Source organism: Mobula hypostoma, chromosome 8 (assembly GCF_963921235.1).
Source record: "Mobula hypostoma chromosome 8, sMobHyp1.1, whole genome shotgun sequence".
In the NCBI taxonomy this organism is placed as follows: Eukaryota; Metazoa; Chordata; class Chondrichthyes; order Myliobatiformes; family Myliobatidae; genus Mobula; species Mobula hypostoma.
In genome coordinates this window covers 100532076-100548697 of record NC_086104.1, presented here as the reverse complement: position 1 = coordinate 100548697, position 16622 = coordinate 100532076, and the positions used below count along the sequence as shown (strand labels likewise).

Genomic DNA, 16622 nt, shown 5'->3' with positions numbered 1-16622 from the left:
TAAGGCAGAGATTGATAGGTATCTGAGTAGCCAGGGCATCAAAGGTTATGGTGAGAAGGCGGGGGAGTGGGACTAAATGGGAGAATAGATCAGCTCATGATAAAATGGCAGAGCAGACTTGATGGGCCGAATGGCCGACTTCTGCTCCTTTGTCTTATGGTCTTAATTTTTGATAAAGATAAAAAAAAGTTAAAATTCATGCCTGATTTTTCTTTGGAAATGAGATACAGAGAGATTGAAAGCGAAACTTGAAGATAGTATAAATGTAGAATGTGTAATAAACTAAAAGTCTTAGTTGTCAATTAATACCCAGCACTGACCATCAAAAACCCATACCCCACTCCATTACATTAATGTGAAGGTGATGCAAATGTGTGTCATAGTAGGGAAGCAGATACATTCAGTGGATTCTTTATTCTGATAGTTTATGTACCTAATGTGGCCACTGAGTGTATGTTCATGGTCTTCTGCTGCTGTTGCCTATCCATTTCAAGGTCCATTGCGCTGTGCGTTCAGAGATGCTCTTCCACACACCACTGTTATGTGGTTACTTGGGTTACTGTCACCTTCCTGTCAGCTTGAACCAGTTTGGCTGTTCTCTATCTCCCTCATTAAAGTGTTTTCACTGCAGCTCACTGGATGTTCTTTGTTAATTTTTTGTACCATTCCCTGTAAACTGTTAAGAAAATCCCAGGAGATCAGCAGTTGGAGATACTCAAACCACCCTGTTAAGCATCAATCATTCCACAAAGTCAATTGGATCACATTTCTTTCCCATTCTGATGTTTTATCTGAACAACTAAACCTCTTGACCAATACCTGCATGTTTTTCTGCAGTGAGATACTGTCACATGATTGGCTGATGAGATATTTATACTGATGAGCAAACGTACAAGTGTATCTAATGAAGTGGTCACTGAGTGCACAGTGGCCCACAGATCACTTACAATCATTGTTCTGTCCTGCGAAACATTATGCAATTAAAACTGAAAAAGTGACATTAATGTTCTAATGTCCCGGAATCCGCTGCTTGGATTTGCCGCACCTTTGAATTGCTCGATATGAAGATATTAGGAAGCGTACATTTCCCAACACTAGCATCCAAATCAGCTCAAAAAGAACTCAATAGATCAGCGTCCCAAGGTCCAAACCAATGTTACAATGTTTGAAGGAACTAAAACTGATCCCAACTTTTATTATTTTCCTCTTATAAAGGAAGGGACTTTAAGGAAAAGATTCACAGCGCATTCCACATCATCAGTCTCTGTGTGTTTTCCATTGATTCCATTGTATTTCCTTATTCTACTGTGAATGCCTGCAAGGAAACAAATGTCAAGGTGGTCCACTGTGACATACAGTACTGTGCAGAAGTCTTGGGCTAATGTAACTAAATTCTGTAACAGGAAGATGCTATCAAAAATAATGAAAAGTTACTAAAAAAAAACTAAAGTGCAGTAAACAGTAAAAATCTATTATTTGGTAGGACCACCCTTTGCCATTCTCTGAGTACACTGATGGCTGGTAGGTTGCTCCAAGCATCTTTGAGAACTTGCCCCAGTTCTTCCGCAAACTTCGGCTGTCTCACTTTCTTTTGCCTCTTCAGGTAATCCCAGACAGCCTTGATGGTGTTGAAATCAGGGCTTTGTGGAGGCCATACAATATGTTACAGAAACCTTGATCTTTTTGCTGAAGTTAGTTCTTTATAAACCTTGGGCACGTGTTTAGGGTAATTGTCCTGCTGCAGAATGAAGTTGGGACCAATCAGACACCTCCCTGATGGTGGATTTTGCACAATGGATGAGAATCCACTTTAATTTCCCAACATTGAAGATTCCGTTAATTCTGACCAGATCACCAATTCCATTTGTAGAATTGTAGCCCCAAACCCGCAGGGAACCTCTGCTGCACTTTACTATTGACTGCAGACACTCATCCATGTAGCACACTCTAACGGACAAACTGCATCCTGTTTGAGCCAAAATTTCATATTTTGACTCATCAGTGCACAGCACTTGCTGCCATCACTCAGCTCCCTAGTCTTTGTGCTTTGGTGAGAAGTTGAGTCTCTTGGCTTTGTTTCACTTTGGAGCAATAGCATTTTGGCAACAACTCTTCCATGAAGACCACATTTGACAAGACTTCTCCAGGCAGTAGAGGGATGTACATGGGTTCCAGTGATTTCTGTGAGTTCAGAGCTCACAGCAGAGCTGGACTTCTGATTTAGAAGGGCATCAATTTGACATATCTTCCATCTACTGCACTCCAATTCAGTGGCTGACCACTGTGTTTCTGGTCCTCAACCATGCTTATTTCTTTGTTTTTCTTCAGAAGACCTTGGACAGCACATCTTGAAACTCCTGTAGGCCACAAAATTTTTGCTTCGGACAGACCGTGCTGATTCAGGATGACCCCTTTGTGTCTTGTTGCAATGCTCATTCTTGACATGGTGTAAGAATTGACAATTTGAAGATTAAACTGTTATATCTTCTAGTTTGATTACCTTTTCCCAGTTTGATTCCTTCTGCACCCATTCTAGTTAATCAATTTAGTTCATTCAACTCAGGATGTAAGTGATCATTAGCATTCCGTTTGTTATCTTTGTTTAATCATGCACAGGGTTATATAACTACAAAGTAATCAAGTTTTTATTTGAAAAGTGGTCTATTACTTAATGTTGCTTTCTTTAATGAAATACAAAAAAATTCGCTCTTTTCTACCAACACCAATGCAGAAGAAAAAACATCTAAAACAAAATTTATATAAAAATCTAGAGTGCCTAATACTTTTGCACAGTACAGTGTATACTTAGATAATAATTTTACTTCCAATATTCAGAAATAGATAATACTTAAACAGTGCAAAGGTTCACTTACAATAATTTGAGAATGAAAAAAGATATGCACAATGTCAACCGATCTTTTCCACGGATGTTGCCCGACCTGCTGAGTTCCTCCAGCGTGTTGTGAGTGCTGCACATGTATTCTCTCTTCACACTTTAGTGCACCTATATCTTATGCTAATAAAGCTAATAGAACAAAATACCCCAATTTTTGTGGGGTAGATTGACTTATGATGATTTAACTTAACTCACTTCTCACCCTGTCTCTTGCAAAAATGCCATCCCCTTCTCGCAATTCCTCCGTCTCCGCCACATCTGCTCTCAGGATGAGGCTTTTCATTCCAGGACGAGAGAGATGTCCTCCTTTTTTTTAAAGAAAGGGGCTTTCCTTCCTCCACCATCAACTCTGCTCTCAAACGCACCTCCCCCATTTCACGCACATCTGCTCTCACTCCATCCTCCCGCCACCCCACTAGGAATAGGGTTCCCCTGGTCCTCACCTACCACCCCACCAGCCTCCGGGTCCAACATTATTATTCTCCGAAACTTCCGCCACCTCCAACAGGATCCCACCACTAAGCACATCTTTCCCTCCCCCCCCCCCCCGCTTTCCGCAGGGATCGCTCCCTACGCGACTCGCTTGTCCATTCGTCCCCCCCATCCCTCCCCACTGATCTCCCTCCTGGCACTTATCCGTGTAAGCGGAACAAATGCTACACATGCCCTGACACTTCCTCCCCTATCACCATTCATGGCCCTCAGACAGTCCTTCCAGGTGAGGCAACACTTCACCTGTGAGTCGTCTGGGGTGATATACTGCGTCCGGTGCTCCCAATGTGGCCTCCTATATATTGGCGGGACCCGACGCAGACTGGGAGACCGCTTTGCTGAACACCTACGCTCTGTCCGCCAGAGAAAGCAGGATCTCCCAGTGGCCACACATTTTAATTCCACATCCCAGTCCCATTCTGACATGTCTATCCACAGCCTCCTCTACTGTAAAGATGAAGCCACACTCAGGTTGGAGGAACAACACCTTATATTCCGTCTGGGTAGCCTCCAACCTGATGGCATGAACATTGACTTCCGCTAATGCCCCAGCTCCCCCTCCTATCCCATCCGTTATTTATTCATATACACACATTCTTTCTCTCACTCTCCTTTTTCTCCCTCTGACTACACCCCTTGCCCATCCTCCTGGTTTCCTTCCTGCCCGTCTTTCTCCCTGGACCTTCTGTCCCATGATCCTCTCATATCCCTTTTGCCAATCACCCGTCCAGCTCTTAGCTCCATCCCTCCCCCTCCTGTCTTCTCCTATCATTTTGGATCTCCCCCTCCCCCTTTCAAATCTCTTACTCTCTTTTCCTTCAGTTAGTCCTGACGAAGGGTCTTGGCCTGAAACGTCGACTATACCTCTTCGTAGAAATGTTGCCTGGCCTGCTGCGTTCACCAGCAACTTTGATGTGTGTTGCTTGAATTTCCAGCATCTGCAGAATTCCTGTTGTTTGCGCTAATAATCCACAGGTTCAATTTCAATTTAATTCACAGCATTAGGAACTTAAATTTAACCAATTAAGTCTTAGAATTTAAAGGCATAATGATACTGCTAAAGTGGTTCAGTAATGTCTTTTAGTGAAGTAAATCTGTTGGTCTTACCTGAAATATGGTTAATCTTGTCTCCGTACTAGATCCACAAAATGGTTGACTCTCGCCGGCCTCTGGATTTTGGAATGGGCAGCCTATCTCATTCACTTCTTGTGAATGAATCAAAGTAGCAATAAAATGAAAATTTATAAAAATAGCTGTTCCTCTCTGTGCCTTGGGCAGCAACCTTGATGTTTCTTTAGCATTCATCTATTTTGTTTTTAAAAACGAGGCCGAGTTACTAGCTCAATGCTCAACCCAGCACAGTGCACAAGGAGTCGGCCTGATTCAAACCCAGGACCACTCACCTTGAAGTCCGATGCAGGTGCCACTACACCTCCGGTTGGCGGTAAATGAATAACTTGAAATTTAATCTGGTAAGATGGTGGCACGTTCAGACGCAGCAGACTCTCAGTGGTCAACCAAAGGTGCCTTTTGTTATCTTTAAACGTCAGCTTTACAATCACAGGACAATACTGAACATTAAGAAATTCAAGTACTACACGTCTACCCCATCAGCAAGCTGCTCGTTGGCAGAGCTCCAGGAGCTGGACTTGGTGTGGACCATGTTCTTGCCTGCTACAGGAAGGCATTGGAGTTAATGCATGAAGGCAGCATGCAGTCTAACAGTCAGTGATTTGTCTTGGATGCTTCTCTTGTGATCTCAAGACCACAGCGTACATAGGTAATGTAAAATGCTGCAAGTCCTTTTCCCTTGTTTATTGGTGAGAAGATGGCAGGGGAGCTGTGTGGCCTCAATTGTGGTGAGGACTAAGCCTCAAGCCATGGGCTTGCCTGTTGCAGCATTCCAGGATGGGAGACACCGAGGCAGTGCAGCACACATTCATGCTGGGTTGAGGGTTGGTCCCTCCCAGTGTTCAACTGGTGGAATGACAAGCTGGATTGTGTGTTCATACATTTGTCTATGGACTGCTGATAACATTGATGCACCATCAGTTTATAGGACATGTCACTCAGGGACTTGGGCTACATGTTGTCTATGTTTACTCACTTTGTTAAATGTGCCTTGAGCTGTGTATGACTGTCGGCACTGTGTTGTGCACCTCGGCCCTGGAAGCACACTTTCATTTGGCTATATTCATGTATGGTTGAATGATAATTAAACTGCAAGTTGTTTAAAACAAAATGCACAAGATACTTGCTGCTGTGTTGGATTGCTCCACATATATAATTACTCAATTCTGCAGTTAAAATCTCATTAATCAGCCAACTACTTTGCAAAATGCATTGAATAGGGTTTACAGCCTGATCAATTTCTTGTTCCTCAAAGGAAAACCCTCCACCATGCTGAAAGGGGTACTGAAATATACTTTTTTTTAAAAAAGGTACCTTTTTCTAAACAGCCATAAAATTATTGTACCCTTTGGTCCTCAGTGCATTCAGAAACTAATCAAGTTAAATTTCTATAGTATAACACAAGTTACTGAATTTAAAAAAAGCAAGTTTATATTACAAACATGAAAGTACATCTCTGCTGCAAAGTAGTATAACATGGATTTTAAAACAATTTATAAGGTTCAAAGACACTTAGTGTTTCCGTCTGGACTCTTAACCCTTTGAGCACCAATTATTTGGAGAAAAGTAAAGGACAAGACAACCTTTTATATTTGCAGTCTCCCTGGGTGCCTAATAGCAGGCTCAATAAACTATTAAAAGTCCAAATAATTCATGCATAATCCAACATCAATGTGATTTCCAAAATCACTGCAAACCCATTATTTTAAATTCTGTGAGATGAAACAAACATTACACACCACAAAATTCTTATTGCCACAGACAGGAAGGGATAACACTACCTCAATAGGTATATGAAAAATACAAGTTTAGCAAAGAGAAAAGGTTTCTTGCCTATTTATGGAACCAAAAGAAATGGGGGAGATCTTAAATGTGTTTTTTGCGTCTGTATTTACTAAGGAAACTGGCATGGAGTCAATGGAAATAAGGCAAAAAAGTAATGAGGTCATGGAACCTATAAAGATTGAGGAGGAGGAGGTGCTTGCTATCTTGAAGCAAATCAGAGTAGATAAACCTCCAGGACCTGACAGGGTATTCCCTCAGACCTTGAAAGAGACTAGTGTTGAAATTGCAGGGGCCCTGGCAGATATATTTAAAATGTCGGTATCTACGGGTGAGGTTCTGGAGGATTGAAGGATAGCTCATGTTGTTCTGTTGTTTAAAAAAGGCTCTAAAAGTAATCCTGGAAATTATAGGCCGGGAAGTTTGACATCAGTAGTAGGTAACTTATTGGAAGGAGTACTGAGAGATAGGATCTACAAATATTTGGATGGACAGGGACTTATTAAGGAGAGTCAACATGGCTTTGTGCATGGTTGGTCATGTTTAACCAATCTATTAAGAGTTTTTCGAAGAGGTTACCAGGAGAGTGGATGAAGGGAAGGCAGTGAAGGGATGTTGTCTACATGGAAGGAGTAGTTCTTTCAAGCCAATTTCGCCACCCGAGGTGTTACCGGCAGGACCAACGGAGAGGTGTGGCTCACCGTGATGCAGAACCCGGAAGACACCACGGCTACATAGCAACCAAACTCATAGTAACCTTGGCGGCAGGAACCAAGTTTTTGCCTTAAGAGAGTCATAGTTACTCTACCTACCAGCCTTCTCCTTCCAACCCTCCCCCACCTTCTTTATAGGGCCTCTGCCCCTTCTCTTTTCAGTCCTGATGAAGGGTTCCGGCCCGAAACGTCGACCGATCTTTTCCACGGATGCTGCTTGATCTGCTGAGTTCCTCCAGCATGTTGTGAGTGCTGGGTCCATTGTTATTTGTCATCTATATCAATGATCTGGATGATAATGTAGTAAATTGGATCAGCAAATTTGGTGATGATACAAAGATTGGAGGTGTAGTGGACAGTGAGGAAGGTTTTCAAAGCTTGCAGAGGGATTTGGACCAGCTGGAAAAATGGGCTGAAAGATGGCAGATGGAGTTTAATACAGACAAGTGTGAGGTATTGCACTTTGGAAGGATAAACAAAGGTAGAACATACAAGGTAAATAGTGGGGCACTGAAGAGTGAAGAAAACAGAGGCATCTGGGAATACAGAAATAAAATTCCCTAAAAGTGGCGCCACAGGTAGATAGGGTCGTAAAGAGAGCTTTTGTTACATTGGCCTTTATAAATCAGAGTATTGAGTATAAGAGTTGGAATGTTATGGTGAGGTTGTATAAGGCATTGGTGAAGCCAAATTTGGAGTATTGTGTACAGTTTTGGTCACCAAATTACAGGAAGGATATTAATAAGGTTGAAAGAGTGCAGAGAAGGTTTACAAGGATGTTGCCGGGACTTGAGAAACTGAGTTACAGAGAAAGGTTGAATAGGTTAGGACTTTATTCCCTGGAGCATAGAAGAATGAGGGGAGATTTGATAGAGCTATATAAAATTATGATGGGTATAGATAAGAGTGAATGCAAGCAGGATTTTTCTACTGATGCTAGGGGAGAGAAAAAAAAAAGAGGACATGGGTTAAGGGGGAAAGTTTAAAGGGAACATGGGAGGGGGGATTCTTCACAGAGAGTGGTGGGAGTATGGAATGAGCTGCCAGATGAAGTGGTAAATGCGAGCTCACTTTTAACATTTAAGGAAAACTTGGACAGGTACATGGATGAGAGGTGTATGGAAGGATATGGTCCAGGTGCAGGTCAGTGGGACTAGGCAGAAAAATGGTTCAGCACAGCCAAGGGCCAAAAGGCCTGTTTCCATGCTGTAATGTTCTATGGTTTTCTGTTTCAAAGATAAATGGAGGTGAAATCAATGCAACTTATCAAGTGTTGGTGATGAGGGGGGCAAGGGAAAGGAAGTTGGTTGCATAGCATGAGAACTGGCACTTTAACTCTGTGTCTATACTATCATGTACCCACTTTTACAAAAGTACTGAGGAACATACAAGCTTCATTTGTGCATATGTAGGTTAAATTATCCAGTATGGCTCCAAATGGGGCATGAGTCTTACTAGCATAATTTCCAATAGGAATCTGAATGGAATTAAGATTTTTGTACAATTCAGCTCTACCTGTTCTTAAACAAGCTAAGTTGTAACTTTATACAATATGCTTAATCAACAAAAGTAGTAAAAGACAGACCACATGGTGATGGGGAAAAACAACTTCACGGCTATGAAACAGAGCCTCAAGCTGTATCCAAACTTAAGTGTCACTTGCTGATCAAGCACAAGATGATTAGCACAACCTATACCCATACAGCAGGTGATTCAGGTGTCCACATCCATGAAGAGGAAGGGCATGCAATTTATGATTGCCAGGTTCCACAAATGGAAGAGTGGTTTTTACATTCAGTGATCGTCTAGAAACTGGTTTGCTTCAACCCCACTCAATGGAATGATTCATTTAGTGTAGTCAACATCCCTGTGTAATACTAAGTTTTCAATGATTGGCTTTGACATATTAGCAAGCTGTTAATTGCCCTATTAGTTATCTGACTCAAACAGGGAACAGAGTTTAAATGTAAAAATCTATTTTCTCAAGGTTTGTTAACTGAAATCACATCTTCGGTGTTTGGACATCAAAGCTTTTGAACTGATTCCCCAAGAGCTCCACAGATGACAAAAGGATTTTTATCTTTTCTCCACCCCACCCCCTCACGTATGTCTATGCATGAACTGTGACAATTAGTGCAGATTCAAACCAAAACATGGACGGTTTTTCCAAGTTTTTAGTATTACAGCATGATTGAGCTTTCTACTATTCAACCATTTATTTACAAGAACTACATGACAGGAGCAATCGAGAAAAACATTCATGAATGAACTCAAAAGAGATAGCTTGCTGCACAATTCAGAAGGGTGAATAACAAAGGAATAGTCACACACTGCTTTTTTGGTACAATATATTTGCTTCAGTGAATGCTGCATTAAATGCAGTTTGGGCTTGGAACAATGTCACAATACAGTGGTTTGCCATTCTCCAAAAATTAGAGATCCAAATTATGCCCAGGCTCTCCTGACCCAGCCCAATATTTTTTTTTCTTTATAACAATTACCAATCTCAGTTCCCTTTATCTCAAAATTCCATTGTCTAAATGCAGAAAAGGTTGAAAAACATTTCACACTTATACCAAAACTATAACTAAAATGACAAAATGCAAGACAATCAGAAATGGTTACTGGCAAATTGGTTTTTGCAAGTGGAATTGACCCTTCATGATACTTGCAAACCAAAACAACCAATTGTGCTTATTATTAGCTCACTGTACACTATTTGGCTCAAAATATAAGACACAAAATACAAATCACCTCAACTTCCTTTGGCCAACAGACCTTACAGAAATACATGGCTAACAAATGTTTAATAAATGTGCCATGACAAAAGAACCATCAGAACTAGTACACAACCTCAGCCACACAACCCAAAGTAATACGTAATATGGAGTACATATCGGTATCAATGCTCAACTTTACAGACTTTACAGCTTTGAGGGAAAGGGGAGAAAGAGATTGGGAATATTGGGAAGGAAGGCTTCAATAAAGCGTTCAGTTTAAACAAAGGCAGCCCCGGTGTATCAGCTGAATCTTCTCAAGACTTGTAACTGACAATGAATTTTTCATTTCTGGATCAGGCATTCTAGACATTTTAAAGCAAAAATAGTACAACACCTGATTTTATGTTTGATGCAGAACAATTCATCCAAACTCGACTAACCACTCAAGTACACTAAACTGGTGAAGTAAAAAGATTAGATCATTTGCTGGTTTAATGGCCATCACATTCCCCACCTTCATGTGCACAAAAGCTATGCCATTTAACAAGTTCAACACTGAAAAATAGTGGGAACTTTCATAGACATGGCCTCTTAAATGCATTTGTAAGAACACTGTCGTTTAAAATCACCGAGCATTCTGGATCTTGAAAAACAAATTTGCAAAGATTATACAACAGAAGAAACATGCACATTATTGGCATATATAAAGCGATACAATGTATTGAAAAAGTTCACAATAACATAGCAAGTGATTCTTCACTTGGTGCAGACCTCGCACAGTCTCCTTCACAGTCTCCACATTCAGATTAAACAGCCTCTTTCCCCTCCCCCCACCATCCCAATCCCTACTTCCAGCCCACCTTTACCTCAGTACAGAGAAAAGCGCCTTTCCAATGTGGCGGCGCTCTGCAAGTCTTACTGCTAAATAAAATACGATAGTCACAGGGTGAAGCACAGATGGGACATAATACTGACAACAGAACTTTTCAGTAGTGGGATGTTCACCATCACCACACTACAACATGCAATTGAGCCTGTGGCTTCCTGTGATATCCCCTTCGTCCATTGAAGACCGGTGATGAAGTAGTTGTACCACACAATGAATCTGTAGCTATGAAGAGACTGTGACATCGGATAGGGAACCATTCCGATTATAGAAGAATTTGCTGAAGGCATCTTCGAGCAAGGTGGTTAACCGACTCTGATCAATCTATTCAAAAGATGGGAAGAAACAATCATGATCAACACAAAAATGCCATAAAATTAAAACAAAATTTTTGTATCTTATTTATTCAGAAATTTAGCACAGTAATAGCCAAACAAGCCTGTTCCACCAATTTTATCCATATGACCAATTAACTGATCAACTTGTTTGGATTTGGATGCAGTCACAGGGAGATTGTACATACTCCATAGAGACAGCAGTGGAACTGAACCCAGGTCGCTGGTGTTGCTAACTGCTACACTACCATGCTAACCCAGTATCTTAACTTACTTTCCTTTTTTAATTGCCTATTTAATGACTTGCATTAGAAAACAGCAATCCCAGTATAATTTCTGCCATATAATCTTGACTATCCCAGGATTTAAACACAGAGTGCACTATCCCGAAGTGGCAGAGAATAGACTTCAATCCCAATCTTGGTGCTGTCTGACTGGAGTTCACACATTTCCTCTTGTTTTCCTTGTGAGTGTGTGGGTTTCGTCTGTTTGCTCCAGTTCCCTCCCACATCCTAAAAGTGTGCAGATTAATCATTCACTTGAAAATGCCCCCATGTGCAGGCAAGTGGTAGAATGTGGGGGGGGGGGAGGAAGAGGAGCAGAAAAATGGGATCAGTGTTGGAGGATCCACTTCTCCTACTGTATCTCTCCAGTGCCATCTAGTTTCCCCTAAAAACTAAAAATTGCAACACAACTAAAATACTGAAATATTTATGCACATGCCCAAAAGTATGAACGATAATGGATTCAGGTTCGAAAAATGATTAGTATCAAACTTCAAAAAACTGTCAATTAACCATCTCAATGAAATTCAATAGTTAATATAAAGAACTTTCAAGAGAGGACAACAGAAAGATAATGCTGTGTAGACATTTCAAAATTTGAAAAACAAAATTAAGTCGCCTACCTCACTGATAAATCCCAATTGAACAAGTTCTGCTGCCAGTTCCTGGCAGCTCTCATCTATAAAGAAACATTAGCATCAGTATTACTGACCATACTTGGACATCCAGTATTCACATGTTTAGTAATTATAGCTAGCCTGCTCTTTTTGGAGCAACACACACAAAATGTTGGAGGAACTCAGCAGGCCAGGTAGCATCCATGGAAGAGTACAGTCGACGTTACGGGCCAAGACCCCCAGCATTTTGAGTGTGCTGCTTGAATTTTCAGTATCTGCAGATTTTCTCCTGTCTGCTCTTTTTGAATTCTGTTATTAAAGATTGTATTTCTAAACATAACTAATAGGTTTTATTTTCTTCATTCATGAAATATTTATAATTTGTTAAAAATAATCTTGACAGTTTTAAGTCCTTCAGGCAATTTACAGTGTTTCATCTTACAAGTTTTGAAATCCAGTTCTGACTACTTGAGCTCAGAGGCTGCACATTGTTTTTATTAGAATTGCCAGTCAGTTTTCATTGATGTCACTGATAATCTTGACTATTCCAGGATTTAAACGCGGAGTGCACTATCCCAGAACACAATGGTTTCCATAACTCTAAAGGGGAATAAACTACAAATCAATATTTGCCCTCACCACTAAATAAATTTCTTGAACTGGTTATTTAAATTTTGTAACATCAAATAGATCTTGGGCATCTTTGCAAAGAACCAAAATCTTCATTTGCACAAAGCAATGATCAGAATAATACATACTAGGCAACAAATCACAGCTGAGGTGTCGGTTTAGCTTGTCTTCCAGTTTCAAGAGTAGCGTTAACTGAAGGAAAAAACAATCACATCAGTGTAAATACCTCCTCTGATCCTTTTCCCTCCAAACTTATTTTCCTAACAATGCAGCTTCAAAAATTCATCACTTTTTCCATTGATACAAGTAGTTTTGATCCTGTGGTATTTTGAACTGATCAGTTTATTTGCAATTTTAAAACTATTAAATGCAACAAATTAAAATAAGGGATTACGGGCAAAAATCAGCAATAGTGACGCTCAATTTATGTTAACTGATATAACTTAGAACATTAAAAAAAATAGAATCTAATGGCAGGACCATCAGAATTGCCAGATAAGTCCTATGCACATCTGGATTGACATGGGTAGAATGGGGGTAGATTAGTGAAAGATTCTTGTCAGTCTATTAGAAAGCACAGAGAAATATTTGGCAAGGGCAAGTAAAGGGTCACCTCCAACAGATGTGCTAAGCACAAATGCTCTTGGGATATTCTTAATGGCCACATTTTTATTTCAAAAATAAATTTTGCTTCCCTGATACTTTGACACTACAGTTACTTTTACATGAAATACTTTTATGAGTTTAAATAATTTTAGAGTTGATAACTTCTAACTTTTAGATCAATCATTGTGGAAGATGGGGGCAGTTTTTCTAGGCAAAGGATTCTGATAGATATGAATCAGTATATTAGTATTATTCTATTAGAATTTTGAGGCTAGTGTGGATTAAGATAATCAGTAAATTGTGTATCAGTGGCTATATTCTGACAATGTGAACAGTGTCATACGTAGAAGACACTCAATTAATCATCACATAAAGTGAATATACAGAAAATAAATATTTGTTATGATAGATGCTTCTGTACTTATTTGACGCAACATGCTTATTAACACTTAAAAAAGCTTACATGATGTTTGGCTCCTTCATCAACTGGCTCAATATTGCATTGCATCTGAACAACCTGAAATCAAGTTTAAAAAAAAACAAGCTCAGAATCAGGTTTATCACTGACATATGTTGTGAAATTTGTTTCATGGCAGCTGTATATAAAGATTACTTTAAAATCACACAAGAAATAGCAAAGAGGACGAATTACAAGGTAGTGTCATGTACTATCCAGAAATCTGATGACAGAGCAGAAGAAGCTATACTTAAAACATTGAGTGTGGGTCTTTAGGCTTAATTAAACAAATAATTCTATTTATTATTTGAAACCATCATTGAAAAGCTCTCTCCTTCCCAATTCTGACAAAGGCACTCAAGAAGAAAGAAGCAGGAATAGGCCACCTGACCTACCATTTTGATAGACCAATGCAGGCTTCACATTCTCTATCACAGATCCTCTGTCCCAATGCCTTGAATTTTCAAATATTCAAAAGTTTTGAATATCTCTCATGATTTGGCCTTCACAACTTCCATGCGTGAAGAAATTCTACAATACCTCGACTATTGCCTTATCTTGAAACTATGCCACCCTGCTCCTCCATTTGAAATTCTCTGATAAAAACATCATCTAGCCTGGCAAGCCCCCTCAGGATTTTCTATGAGGACCCTGAAACTTTTTTCAACAGATCTGTCTGCCCTGCTAAGTTTCCAGCATTTTCTGATGTGAATATTAATGAATAGGAGTTGTTTGCCCATCTCTCTCAAAATTCAAATCCACCTTCCTTACTTTTTACAAACATGGCAACAAATGCACCCATTTTAATTCCACTTCCCATTTCGATATGTCTATCCATGGCCTCCTCCACTGTCATGATGAGGCTACACTCCGGTTGGAGGAACAACATCTTGTGTTCCATCTGGGTGGCCTTCAATCTGATGGCATGAACATTGATTTCTCGAGCTTCTGGTAATGCCCCCCACCTCCCCTCTCCATTTCCCATTCCCTTTTTTCTCTTTCTCTCTCATACCTTATCTCCTTGCCTGCCCATCGTCTCCCTCTGGTGCTCCTCTCTCCTTTTCTTTCTTCCATGGTTTTCTGTCTTTCACCAATCAGCTTCCCAGTTCTTTACTTCATCCCTCCCCCTTCAGGTTTCACCTATCACCTTGTGTTTCTCTCTCTCCCCCCCCCAACCAACCTTTTAAATATACTCATCAGCTTTTTCTCTCCAGTCCTGCAGAAGGGTCTCAGCCCAAAACGTTGACTGTACTCTTTTCCACAGATGCTGCCTTGCGTGCTGAGTGCCTCCAGCATTGTGTGTGTTGCTTTGATTGCCAGCATCTGCATATTTTCTATGGCTATGCACATGAATACAATTCTCAAAAGTTACCTCGAAGTGTACTGCATAGTGATAAGACTTGGTAAAAAATCTTCAGCAATTAGAAATAGACTAACTAGATTTATAGTGCTGCTTTGTCAGCGTTGCTTCAATATTTTGTTGATAACAATCTGTCACCATGGGGAAACAACTAAAAAATTCAAGTGGGTACATTGGGAATGAATAACAAATCTGACTTTATCAACATAGGAATCACATCCAAAATGAGCATAAGCAAAGTTTCTAAGGCTGCAATCTCAGATGGAAGGCAATTTGGTCAAAGACTGGAACCTTTAAGGGTGCATGTAATTTCTTACCTTCCTGGTCTCCAGTTCTGCAGGTTCAGGTGTAGGTGTTTTCACAGACGGTGGGATGATGGGTGACGTTACAGCCTCCTGCTGTGGCTGCTGAGGCATGGGCATCCCAAATGCAGTCAAAGGATAAATACCATTCCTTCAGGTTGAAGTTAAAGATCAAAGATCACTGATATAACACAGTATAGAAAACAAACTCCTTTCAGGTCATTCAACCTCATTTCTAAAATGAATAAACCTGAAATTTAATTTAAACTAAACTACAATAATTAAAATCAACCCTACTGGGAAATGCTTACCTCACATCCTCTAAAAATTTATCTAACTCCAGTGCAGGAAACTGGGAGAATCTGTGGGTGAGAAAAAAAAAAGGTGGTCCTAAGAAAACATGCAAAACATTGTTTAATTTGAAATAAATTCAAATGAAAAGTTTGAATTTCATGAATATATTAGGTGTCTAAAATATATTTTTAAAAATGGCTTGTTAACTCATGTTTATATTCATGAATGCTGCCTGACCTGCTGAGTTCCTCCAGCATTTTGTTGTGTATATATATCTTCATATACTACCTTGACATTAATTTTCAGTAATGTATCAGGAAATTAATAAACAATGAATCCCATCAATGAACTTGCATTTCATTGAGATGACTGCAGCCTGTCTGCAAATAAAGTGAAGGAATGGTACGACCAAAACTGAAGATAAAAACTTAATTGTAAAATGAAATCAAATACATCTATAAAGCATCAGTAATGATTGAAGATAAACCTGGATTGTACCCAGCATGTGTAGATATTACAACAGAACCTCACCCAGTTGAGACTGTACACATGGAGTCGGGGTACCAATGTAGATTGAGAGTTGGTCAATAGACAGAATACAGCAGGAACAAACTGGTGTGTGTTTGATTGGCAGGAAGTAACTGGAGGTACAGGTATATCAGATCAGTGCTGGTTCAACACAGACTCAAGATCAATAAGGAATGTTCCAATTTTGTGTGGCTGAATTCACAACAGAAATTATTGACAATCCATATCAATGATTTAGCTTCTGAATTGTGAACATGCTATGTTGGCGCTTGAATGTGTGACAACACTTGTAGGCTGCCCCCAGCTCATTCGTGGATGCATTCCACTGTACGTTGATAACATGTGATCATTTGAGATAATAGTATGGATAAAAAATTGGCTGACTGGCAGAAAGGAAAGAATGGAAACAAAGGGAACCTTTACTGCTTGACTGTTTGTAACTAGTAGCGCTCCAAACACATTCCAAAGACCTATAAATTAGTTGATCACTATGGGTGTCATTGGGCAGAGCAGGCTTGTTGAGTCTGAAGGGTCTGCAACCACACTGTCCCTAAATAAATTTATGCGTGGGAGGAAAGGAATTGTCAAC

At 40.0% G+C, this 16622-nt stretch overlaps 1 protein-coding gene across 3 annotated transcripts in view; it reads right to left on the bottom strand.

Annotated features, from left to right (window-relative positions):
- Positions 1–8717: 8717 nt before the first annotated feature.
- The window catches only part of LOC134350787 (nuclear receptor-binding protein-like), a 101508-nt gene continuing 93603 nt past the window's right edge, over positions 8718–16622 (bottom strand). The window contains exons 13-18 of one of the 3 annotated variants that reach the window (XM_063056476.1): positions 15523–15573; positions 15227–15362; positions 13556–13609; positions 12615–12678; positions 11863–11918; positions 8718–10944 (exon numbers count right to left, since the gene is read on the bottom strand). In XM_063056476.1, the coding sequence (XP_062912546.1) occupies positions 10846–10944; positions 11863–11918; positions 12615–12678; positions 13556–13609; positions 15227–15362; positions 15523–15573 (460 nt within the window). In that variant the 3' untranslated portion in view covers positions 8718–10845. The remainder of the gene's footprint in view (positions 10945–11862; positions 11919–12614; positions 12679–13555; positions 13610–15226; positions 15363–15522; positions 15574–16622) is intronic. The other 2 variants (XM_063056474.1, XM_063056475.1) reach the window with 2 other exon arrangements.